Here is a 9800-nt window from a genome sequence, read left to right as displayed (position 1 = left end):
CATTTATGGACCTAATAGGAATCTAAAGCCAATTTCACATAACAAAATACGTATTTTATCAAGGTAATTGTTGAACTGAAATACAATTTATTAAGAAGGATATTAATAGTGAAATGCAGTTAAGAAGAAGGATATTAATAGTGAAATAATTGTTAAGCTCAAACTTAAAATGATTTTTTTATTCATAACTAACTTAATAATGCAAACACACTGGCATTTGGCAATAACAAAAGTTCCTTTAGAAACACAATTTACAAAGCCTCATAAGCTAGTCTCTAGAAACTTGCTATAACATGAAATAATAATAGGTGTTATTATATGATGCAAACTACTAATAATTATAAATAGCAGAATGTAGGCACCCTATATATAGAAATGAGCAAACCAGTGATATTTTAGGGAGCAGACTAGCAGCCGGGGCCCATTGCTTACATCACAGGAGCCTACACAGCACCAAACACTGTTGCTGTATGGAGGTTTTATTTTATTTGTTTTTTATCTTATATTGTGGAAATGTACATCCAGTGTTTTTTCCCCTGTAAATTTTTTTGGGGCCCCCAAGAGAGTGGGGCCCTAAGCTATCGCTTGTTTAGCTTATATGTAAATCCAGCACTGCTCTAGGTGCAGACATGGCTGAATGGCAAGAGAAGAGACTAGATCAGCTGTGCTCCAGCCTAGCAGATGACTTTGAACTTGGACTCCTATTAACCCCACCCAGCCTGGGCAATCGTCAAGGGCAACAGGAGCTGTAGTTCAGAAGTATCTGGAGACCAACTGGCTGGGGAAGGCTGGCCTTGATTCATGGAAATAGAAGACGCCCCCTCCCCTCCCCAGAAATAAAATAAAATCTACTTGAAGACAGGACCATCTTCCCATGTCTCCTCCACCACCAGGGCTTCTGAAACTTTTCCCTCCCTGAAGCATCTCATAGCTCAGTTGGTAGAGCATGGGACTCTTAATCTCAGGTTCATGGGTTCATGCCCCACGTTGGGCAAAAGATCCCTGCACTGCAGGGAGTTGGTCTAGATCATTGGTAGGATCCGGCCCAATCGCCTTCTAAATCCCGCCCACGGACGGTCCGGGAATCAGTTTGTTTTTACATGAGTAGAATGTGTCCTTTTATTTAAAATGCATCTCTGGGTTATTTGTGGGGCATAGGAATTTGTTCTTTCCCTTCAAAAAAATATAGTCCAGCCCCTCACAAGGTCTGAGGGACAGTGGACCGGCCCCCTGCTGAAAATGTTTGCTGGTGCCTGGACTCTAGATGACCCTTGTGGTTCTATGATTCTCCAGTCTGCACCAGTCCTTTAGTCCAGAGGAAATTCCTGGATGTAGGAATCCTGGAGGCAGACAAAGAGTTGTGATTCAAGGACCCACCACCTGCTTGAGAATAAGAAAGACACATGGACACAGTATATTAGGTTGATGGGCTAAAAAAGACCACAACTTTATTGATTACAGCATGTGAGAAGGTATTGGCTTAGGCATTGGATAAAACAACAGAGCGTGCCTCCACCCCCTCAGGGAGGGGTGAGTCTATCAAGGATTAACCACCAGTGGCAGGAGCCTGTTGATGCAAATACAACTGAAAGCTCCCCCTGATGTCACCGGGGGTCATGCCATGGCCCTAGCCACCAGCAAGGGCGTTGGACAGGATCCATGACCGCCGGATTCCTTTACTGGAATACCCATAAAGAGGAGGGGTAGGCGATGGCCACACCCTCCCCTCCAATTCACAAACATATTCCAGTGCCTAACCGCTACCTGAGCCCAAAGAGGCTCGCTGCCAATACCCTGACAGCTGCAACCAATCCCTAAGGCTTCTGATGATGTCGGCCAGCCAAATATCATTGCCGAGATTTGAAAGGTGAACGCCTTCATCATGAAATAAAGAACATTCGCTGAACCAGATGTCAGCATGCATGATCACATGGCCATTCATATAGCATAATTTGCGCGCCACCACACGATTTAAGAGTTTCCTGGATTTTTCAATGGCCATAGGGCTATGGGAGCCACCTCAAACCCTTCTCTTCAGAAGGTTGGACCAAAACAACATTGTCCTGAGAAAAAGAGCAGCCTGTTTGTCAAAATCCTTTTTTATGTTCCCTAGCAAGTCCACTCCCTTCCTGAAAGCCAAATCATTCAAAATAACACCTCTGACTCCACATGGGGAAGGGCCATTAAGAAGGCAAAGGAGCAGTTTGTCTTGAGCTGCTTCTTCCCAACCATGTTGAGATTCAAGAAGGACACTGACAAACTGGAACGTGTCCAGAGGAGGGCAACCAAAATGGTCAAACGATGCCTTATGAGGAACGGTTAAGGGAGCTGGGCATGTTTAGCCTGGAGAAGAGGAGGTTAAGGGGTGATATGATAGCCATGTTCAAATATATAAAAGGATGTCACACAGAGGAGGGAGAAAGGTTGTTTTCTGCTGCTCCAGAGAAGCGGACACGGAGCAATGGATCCAAACTACAAGAAAGAGGATTCCACCTAAACATTAGGAAGAACTTCCTGACAGTAAGAGCTGTTTGACAGTGGAATTTGCTGCCAAGGAGTGTGGTGGAGTCTCCTTCTTTGGAGGTCTTTAAGCAGAGGCTTGACAACCATATGTCAGGAGTGCTCTGATGGTGTTTGCTGCTTGGCAGGGCGTTGGACTCGATGGCCCTTGTGGTCTCTTCCAACTCTATGATTCTATGATTCTATGATTAGAGTGTCAGACTAGTCCCTGGGAGACCACAGCTCAAATCTGCACTAGGCCATGAAGCTCACCTGGGTGACCTTGGGCCTGTCACTGCCTCTCAGCCTGACCTACCTCACAGGGTTCTTGTGTAGATTAAATCAGGAAGGGGGAGAATCATGTGCAGCACTTCAAGCCTCTTGGAGGAAAAGCTGATAAATGTGATAGATAGATAGATAGATAGATAGATAGATAGATAGATAGATAGATGGATGGTGGGGCATTGAATACAGGGGGGATCTGCCAATATTCAGTTGGGATTGTGGGGTGGAAGAATTGCCACAGGGTCCTATCCTCCCTGGGACTTTGTACCCCTTCTTCCGGATGGCCCATGCTTTAAATGCGTCCTCTCCCAGCCCTCCGCCAAACTGCAGAGCCGAGGATACAGAAACAAAATTAACTCCTCCAGATAAGATTCCAAAGGGCTTTCTCTGCCAATGTTCCCCTCCAATCAGAAACTGTAGCCATCATCTCCAGCCTTGCAACTTCAAGGCCAGACTGCTTTCTGTAACATGACTAGTCTTAAAACGGGAAATAAAGAATGCATGCAGTACCCCTGAGCATGCACAGAACACCTTCCCCTCCAAAACACCCTCCAAATCATCAAAATCAGCTACCACCCAAGTCTGTCACCTATCACCAGGATGGGTGATAGGTTGAATTCCTTCATTTCAGAACACTCTCTCTCTCTCTCTCTCTCTCTCTCTCTCTCTCTCTCTCTCTCTCTCTCTCTCTCCCTGTGTGTAAAACTACAACATTTATTTTCAAATTTGGTGTAATTGACTGAGTCGAGTTTCTATAATGGCTGTTGAAGACTGATTCAATCACACACTAATACATTCTTCCAGGATATTTCAGCTCATGTCACCCAATGCTGCAATCTGACTCTGAAAAAGCATTTTTGCAGAGATTAGTAGTTATTCATAGAAATTCCCTCTGGCTCGCATGTGATCTGTGCATTGTCCTTACTGTGTCAACTATTGTTTAATGCTGAAAGCCAGAAAGAGAATGAGGAAGTTTAGATGTATAAACTATCTGGTGTTTCCACACCTACCAAGGATGAAAAGTCAACATCAATCCCCTTAGCATTATTTATTTTATTATATTTATTACATTAGTTGGTCACTTTATCCCAAAGCAACTTACAATCAACATAAATCATTTGTTGGCTGCAGTTTATGGTGTGGGCTTTCTGTCAGGTTCTTTTGAACCTGCTCCCCTGTAAAGTAATTTCGGTGTTGATTGCCCTGTTTTTTTTTGGGGGGGGGGATGTATTGCCATTTCTTGACTCTAGTAACAAACTTAAGATCTCCAGTAATAACTGATCAGTATTAGCTGAAACGGGACGCAGGTGGAGCTGTGAGTTAAACCATAGAGCCTAGGACTTGCTGATCAGAAGGTCGGCGGTTCGAATCCCTGCGACGGGGTGAGCTCCCATTGCTCGGTCCCTGCTCCTGCCAACCTAGCAGTTTGAAAGCACGTCAAAGTGCAAGTAGATAAATAGGTACCGCTCCAGCGGGAAGGTAAACGGCATTTCCGTGTGCTGCTCTGGTTCTCCAGAAGCAGCTTAGTCATGCTGGCCACATGACCAGCTGTACGCCGGCTCCCTTGGCCAATAAAGCGAGATGAGCGCCCCAACCCCAGAGTCGGTCACGACTGGACCTAATGGTCAGGGGTCCCTTTACCTTTTCCTTTATTAGCTGAACCAAATTGTTCTCTTTTGTATCTAGAAGATCACATGTTTAGAAAGTGCCATATTTTAAGTGGCGAATCTGTTCAATGGCTAAATCATAGCCTTGCTATCAAACTCTGGACATTCCTGCCAATCAGTCCACTGTGCAATATTATTGCCGCACCTGGCTCTGGTCACAGTTTGAAGTGACTAGCCATAACCTGGATACAGTGCTCATTAGAAGAGTCAGTGTCATTGCACCAAATTTGGATCTTCAACAAAAATATCCATCTCTCGCATTACTAGGTAGGACAAGACTCCTTCCAAGTGTCCCTCTTTTCCAGGGCCAGTCCTGGATTTACAGAAGCCACCCCGGTTTCTGATTTGATTCTGGAATGTCCCACTTTTCCTTAGGGTGTCTTTATTTTCATTGGAGAAATGTTGGAGGGTATGGAGTTATGCAGGTGGTGCTGTTGGTTAAACCACAGAGCCTAGGGTTGCCGATCAGAAGGTCAGCGGTTTCTTTTGCTCGGTCCCAGCTCCTGCCAACCTAGCAGTTCGAAAGCACGAAGCGCAAGTAGATAAATAGGTACCACTCCGACGGGAAGGTAAACGGCGCTTCCGTGCGCTGCTCTGGTTTGCCAGAAGCGGCTTAGTCATGCTGGCCACATGACCCGGAAGCTGTACGCTGGCTCCCTCGGCCAATAAAGCGAGATGAGCGCCGCAACTCCAGAGTCGGTCACGACTGGACATAATGGTCAGGGGTCCCTTTACCTTTTATGGAGTTATGCAACCCCCCAAGTCAAGGAGATAAGTAACTATGCAACCTTTAGAAGATATCTGAAGCAGCCCTGTACAGTGGTACCTTGGTTCTCAAATGCCTTGGTACTCAAACAACTTGGAACCCAAACTCTGCAAACCTGGAAGTAAGTATTCCGGTTTGCGAACATTTATTGGAAGCTGAACGTGCTCCGTTTTGACTGCCACGCTTCTGATTTGAGTGCCACACTTCCATTTTGAGTGTTACGCTGAGGTCTGTCTGTTTTTGCTATTTATTTTGCGTTTTTGTTTTTGCAGCTCTTTTTTGTGTGACTGTGTGGAACCCAGTTCAGCTACTGATTGATTGATTGTGTGACTGAAGTACATTGTTTATTGCTTTCATTTTACGGATCAATGGTCTTGTTAGATAGTAAAATTCATGTTAAATTGCTGTTTTAGGGGTTGTTTTTAAAAGTCTGGAATGGATTAATCTTCCTATGGGAAAGCGCGCCTTGGTTTTGAAAGGTTTGGTTTTGGAACAGACTTCCAGAATGGATTAAGTTTGAGAACCAAGGTACCACTGTATAGGGAAGTCTTTTAAATGTTTGATTTTTGCATTATGTCTTTATTTATGTTGGAAACCACACAGAGCGGCTGGGGCAACTCAGTCAGATGGGGGCGGGCGGGTATAAATAGTAAAATGATCTTCACCACCATCATTATGGAATAGGACGTCCCTATTTTCATCAGAGAAATGTTGGAGGGTATGCTCCTGCCCAAAACCCAGGAGAGAGGCTACCTACCATCAATGTGGAGTGGACAAAACTAAGCTAGGTAGATCACGTTTCTAATGTCGTGAAGCTGATAGATTGAAAAAAGACACCTGGTAAGAAGAAGCCCTCCCAAAGGAAGTGGCTGGCGTTCTCCCTGTGTAAGCATCCTAAAGCAAGGCAGAATTGGGAAGCAATTCAGGAACAGAATCAAATAAATTAACGTTGCCTGATGAGGAGCTGCAGAAACCAGTCAGGCATGGGTCACTCTTTCCTTGCTGAGTATGTTTTTACCTTGCTGGGGAGGTGGGAGGGTTGTTCTGCTCCCAGTGGACTGGCCCTTCCCTAGGGAAATATTGCTTGTTTGGCAGGTGAGGCACAGGGCCTTTTCAGCCGTGGCACCAAGGTTCTGGTACACCCCCTTTAGGAAGACTTGTATGGCTTTGTCATCATCATGTCTCCCAGCACCAGGGCCCTTTAGGGATGCAGAACAGATGGAACTTTTCTTTGTGTGTTCTGTTTACTGCTGATGAATTGGATTTTCTCTGACAGTAGTGGCCTGTTCTGACTCCTCATTTTATTATTATAGTATTTCATTATGTTTTGATTGCTGTTTTTCCCCCCGTGCTGCTAGCCTTGTAAAACACAATAATACAGCCATAAGGAAAATTGCAGCAGAAATAAAAAGCCTGGGAGGAAAGATGGTCTTGGGCAAGCATCTAAAACAGGGGTCGGCAAGGCCTACCGGCCATGGCCTGGATCACTCCCACGGAGATCATCCGTGGGCCGGCGCAGTGTGACGCTGGAAATCGCGTCTGCGCATGTCTGCGGTGCCGAAAATTGCTTCTGTGCATGCCCAGATGCCAAAAACCGTGCCTGTCCACATGCGATTTCTGGTATCTGCGCGTGGACAGATGTGATTTCCGGCACTGCTGGTGATTCCCTGTGCTGCGCCAGTTTAGCGCAGCTCGCGGGGGACTCGCCAAGCAGGCGGCTCAGTTTGGGGGCGGCTCATGGGCCGGTAAAACAGTCTTCGTGGGCTGCATCCGGCCCATGGGCCGCATGTTGCCGACCCCGATCTAAAATATAGGTGCCTGGCTAGCATTAAACAAGCTGTCAGAAAGGTTGACTCCTGGGTTGACCATAACCCCCTTTTTAATGTAGTTTTCTATACATTATACCTAGTGTTAAACTTCCTAACTGTGAACGGGTGACACTTAGAGATGAACGAATCTTGTCCATTTCGGTTTCTCTCACTTTTGCATTTTTCCAACCCTATGTTTGTTCTCCACGTTTCTACATCAGTTTTTCTTTTTTGGGGGGAGGGAAATCTTCACAACCTCTCACCAGCATCAAATTGTATACAATTCTACCAAAAATACACATTTTTGCCCAGTGATTTTCCCGAATACAACACATTTTTTTGCAAGCTGTTTCCCCAAAAATACAACACACTTTTTGTAGACATCACATTTTGAAGTGCGGGTTTTGAAGGAAATCTGCATTTTGGTTCCCACGCCGAGGAAGCGAAAATTAAATAAGTTCGTCTTTCAGTGTGAACTTAGCTAAAAGTGTTCCCCTCCACTGCCCCATCCCTAGCCCTAAGTTCCAGCTGCTTGTCAAAGAATGTCTATTTTTGTTGAAGTCACATTAGACCTGCAATCTTTGGCATCCTCAAAACTGACGAGGTTTGTGCTTATGCCTCTTCTCTGCACCCTTCCCGCCCAGCAGCAGAGAGAACAATTCCCGGAGAAAAGTTTATATTTGCTTCCTTTAACTCTGTTGCCTGCATCTATTTCTTTTTATATCTTTGATGGGTCGTTACTCTGTTTTGATATCATGTGCACGGCTGCCCAGTTTGGTGGCTGATGCTTGCTTCTTTTTTTTTTACACAATTGCCAAAAAGGGGTGCCGTATGTGAAAATAAGAAATACTGTATTTTTCGCTCCATAAGACGCACCTTTTTCTTCCTAAAAAGTAAGGGGAAATGTCTGTGCGTCTTATGGAGTGAATGCCTCCTTTCTTTTAGCAAATGTTTTGTGCCACTGGGAAATGGTAATTCTGTACTGATCTGTTTTGGATGTTGTATGTGATGCCAATAAAGGTTTTACGATACGATATGATATGATATGATACGATGTCCATGGCTACAGCCTGCCCCCTAAAAATCACACATCCACTGTTTCCTGGGGTTGCCATGGTGCAAAAATGTGGTTACAAAGCACAGATCCACATGGATCCTCAGGATCTTTGCATTGGGTCACCCCAAATCCACCATCAGATCACATGTCTGTGGCCACAGCATGAACCACAAAAATCATACACCCACTGTTTCGTTCAGAATATATTTTTTTTCTTGTTTTCCTCCTCTAAAAACTAGATGTGTCTTATGGTCAGGTGCGTCTTATGGAGCGAAAAATACAGTAAATTGCATTTTGAATCAGATGAGGGTTAAAGCTACCTCTCTTTGTTGCCGCACGTGGGAACGAAAGTGAACTTAGGACAAAAAGATCACCCCATTCTGCAGAGTACGCGAAAACCCAAGTTGTCAGCTTGGACTTACCTTGCTGCGTTCTCCTTGTGCAAGCAGGATGTAAACATGGCACAGGTGAGGCAGTCTTGGACCAGCACCCTGGAGCAATTGAATTTATACAATCGTAGTCCTTTTCCCTTGTGGGCCAGGAGAGTTTTCATAAGTGGGGAAAGGTCCTTTCGCCCAGCGGGTGTTGGGGTTCCCTTGTTGCATTACCACTAGCCGGATCGGAGGCTGGTTCTCTGTTGGGATCTCAGGAGCATATTCCTTACTGGGGTCTCTCCCTCGACAGTCATACATCACACAGGAAATCAGGAAAACCAAGAGCAGGATGACATAGCTAGCTACCAGGATGATCAGGTTCAAGGTAACCGGGTCAATTTCTAAATAAAAATCCATCGGATCCCATAATATTTAGCAGGATCTCTGCGAAAGGAGCTGCAGGTAGACATATGCACATACACTGTCTCGCACAGGCTAGCAGAGCAGTAGCTAACTGATAGATGTATTGGCTTTGCGGTAAAAATACTTTAATCCTGAGCACTCCTCTAGCAATAGGTCCTCCCCCCTTGAACTGCATGATTAAAGCTGCTCAGTTTAATAACTTAAGCTCCCTCTTTTAATACCCCTTGGCCAACAGTGGCAGGAGCTGCATCTGAATGTTTCTTTGCAGTGCAATATTCAGATGGATGTTTTCTCCCCATCCCCCCACGACCTGGTGCTCAACCTTGGCAGACGTGCGCTATTGAAAAAATAAAGACCCAGATTAACCATCATCTATTTTCCTGCTCCAGTTCTCGTCCCGTCTTGCAGTGCTACACAAACCAGGAAATGGGCAGTGGCTCATTTTGAGCTATGGGGAAACTTAGATTCTGAAGGGTTCTTAAGAGTGTATTACACTCAGGCCTGGCCCTACCATTGGGCAGAGTGAGGTGGCTGCCTCGGGTGGCAGATGCCGGTGGAGCAGGGAGCAGTGGCATGGCGTGGGAGGACAGGCCTGTGTGTACCACAAAACCTGCCCAGCATCTCTCGCCTGCTCTCCACAGTTACAGCAGAGGATGCTTTCGCGTATGGAGCGCTGTCAGAAGGGAGACTTGTGTCAATGATGAGTTGTGTATTCAGTGCAGCAGGCCCAATTCCATGGAACTCCCTTCCACTAGATATTAGGCAGGCACTGTTCCTGCTCAGCCACAGGTGCCAGGTTAATACAGTTTTCATTTCAGGTCTCTGAATGTTGCTCTGATGTTTCTATTTTCTGAAATGTTAGCCTCTTTTGAATTTTGTTTATTATATGTTTTATTTCCTCCTTCCCCAGTCTGACGCTTT

The 9800-nt window shown here is 45.4% G+C and overlaps 1 protein-coding gene across 1 annotated transcript; it reads right to left on the bottom strand.

Annotated features, from left to right (window-relative positions):
* Nucleotides 1–8433: 8433 nt before the first annotated feature.
* SMIM36 (small integral membrane protein 36) lies at nucleotides 8434–9159 on the bottom strand. The gene has a single exon (XM_081180992.1). The coding sequence runs from the start codon at nucleotides 8871–8873 to the stop codon at nucleotides 8589–8591; it is 285 nt and encodes a 94-aa protein (XP_081037118.1). The 5' UTR covers nucleotides 8874–9159; the 3' UTR covers nucleotides 8434–8588.
* Between the last annotated feature and the right edge of the window lie 641 nt (nucleotides 9160–9800).

Source organism: Podarcis bocagei (genome assembly GCF_964188305.1).
Source record: "Podarcis bocagei genome assembly, chromosome: 2".
NCBI classification, from domain to species: Eukaryota; Metazoa; Chordata; class Lepidosauria; order Squamata; family Lacertidae; genus Podarcis; species Podarcis bocagei.
Note: the sequence above shows the minus strand (reverse complement) of the source record. Positions and strands in the feature narration are given on the sequence as shown.

Coding starts and splice junctions, on each gene's coding strand:
- SMIM36 (XM_081180992.1), bottom strand. CDS start 8,873: ATGGATTTTTATTTAGAAATTGACCCGGTTACCTTGAACCTGATCATC.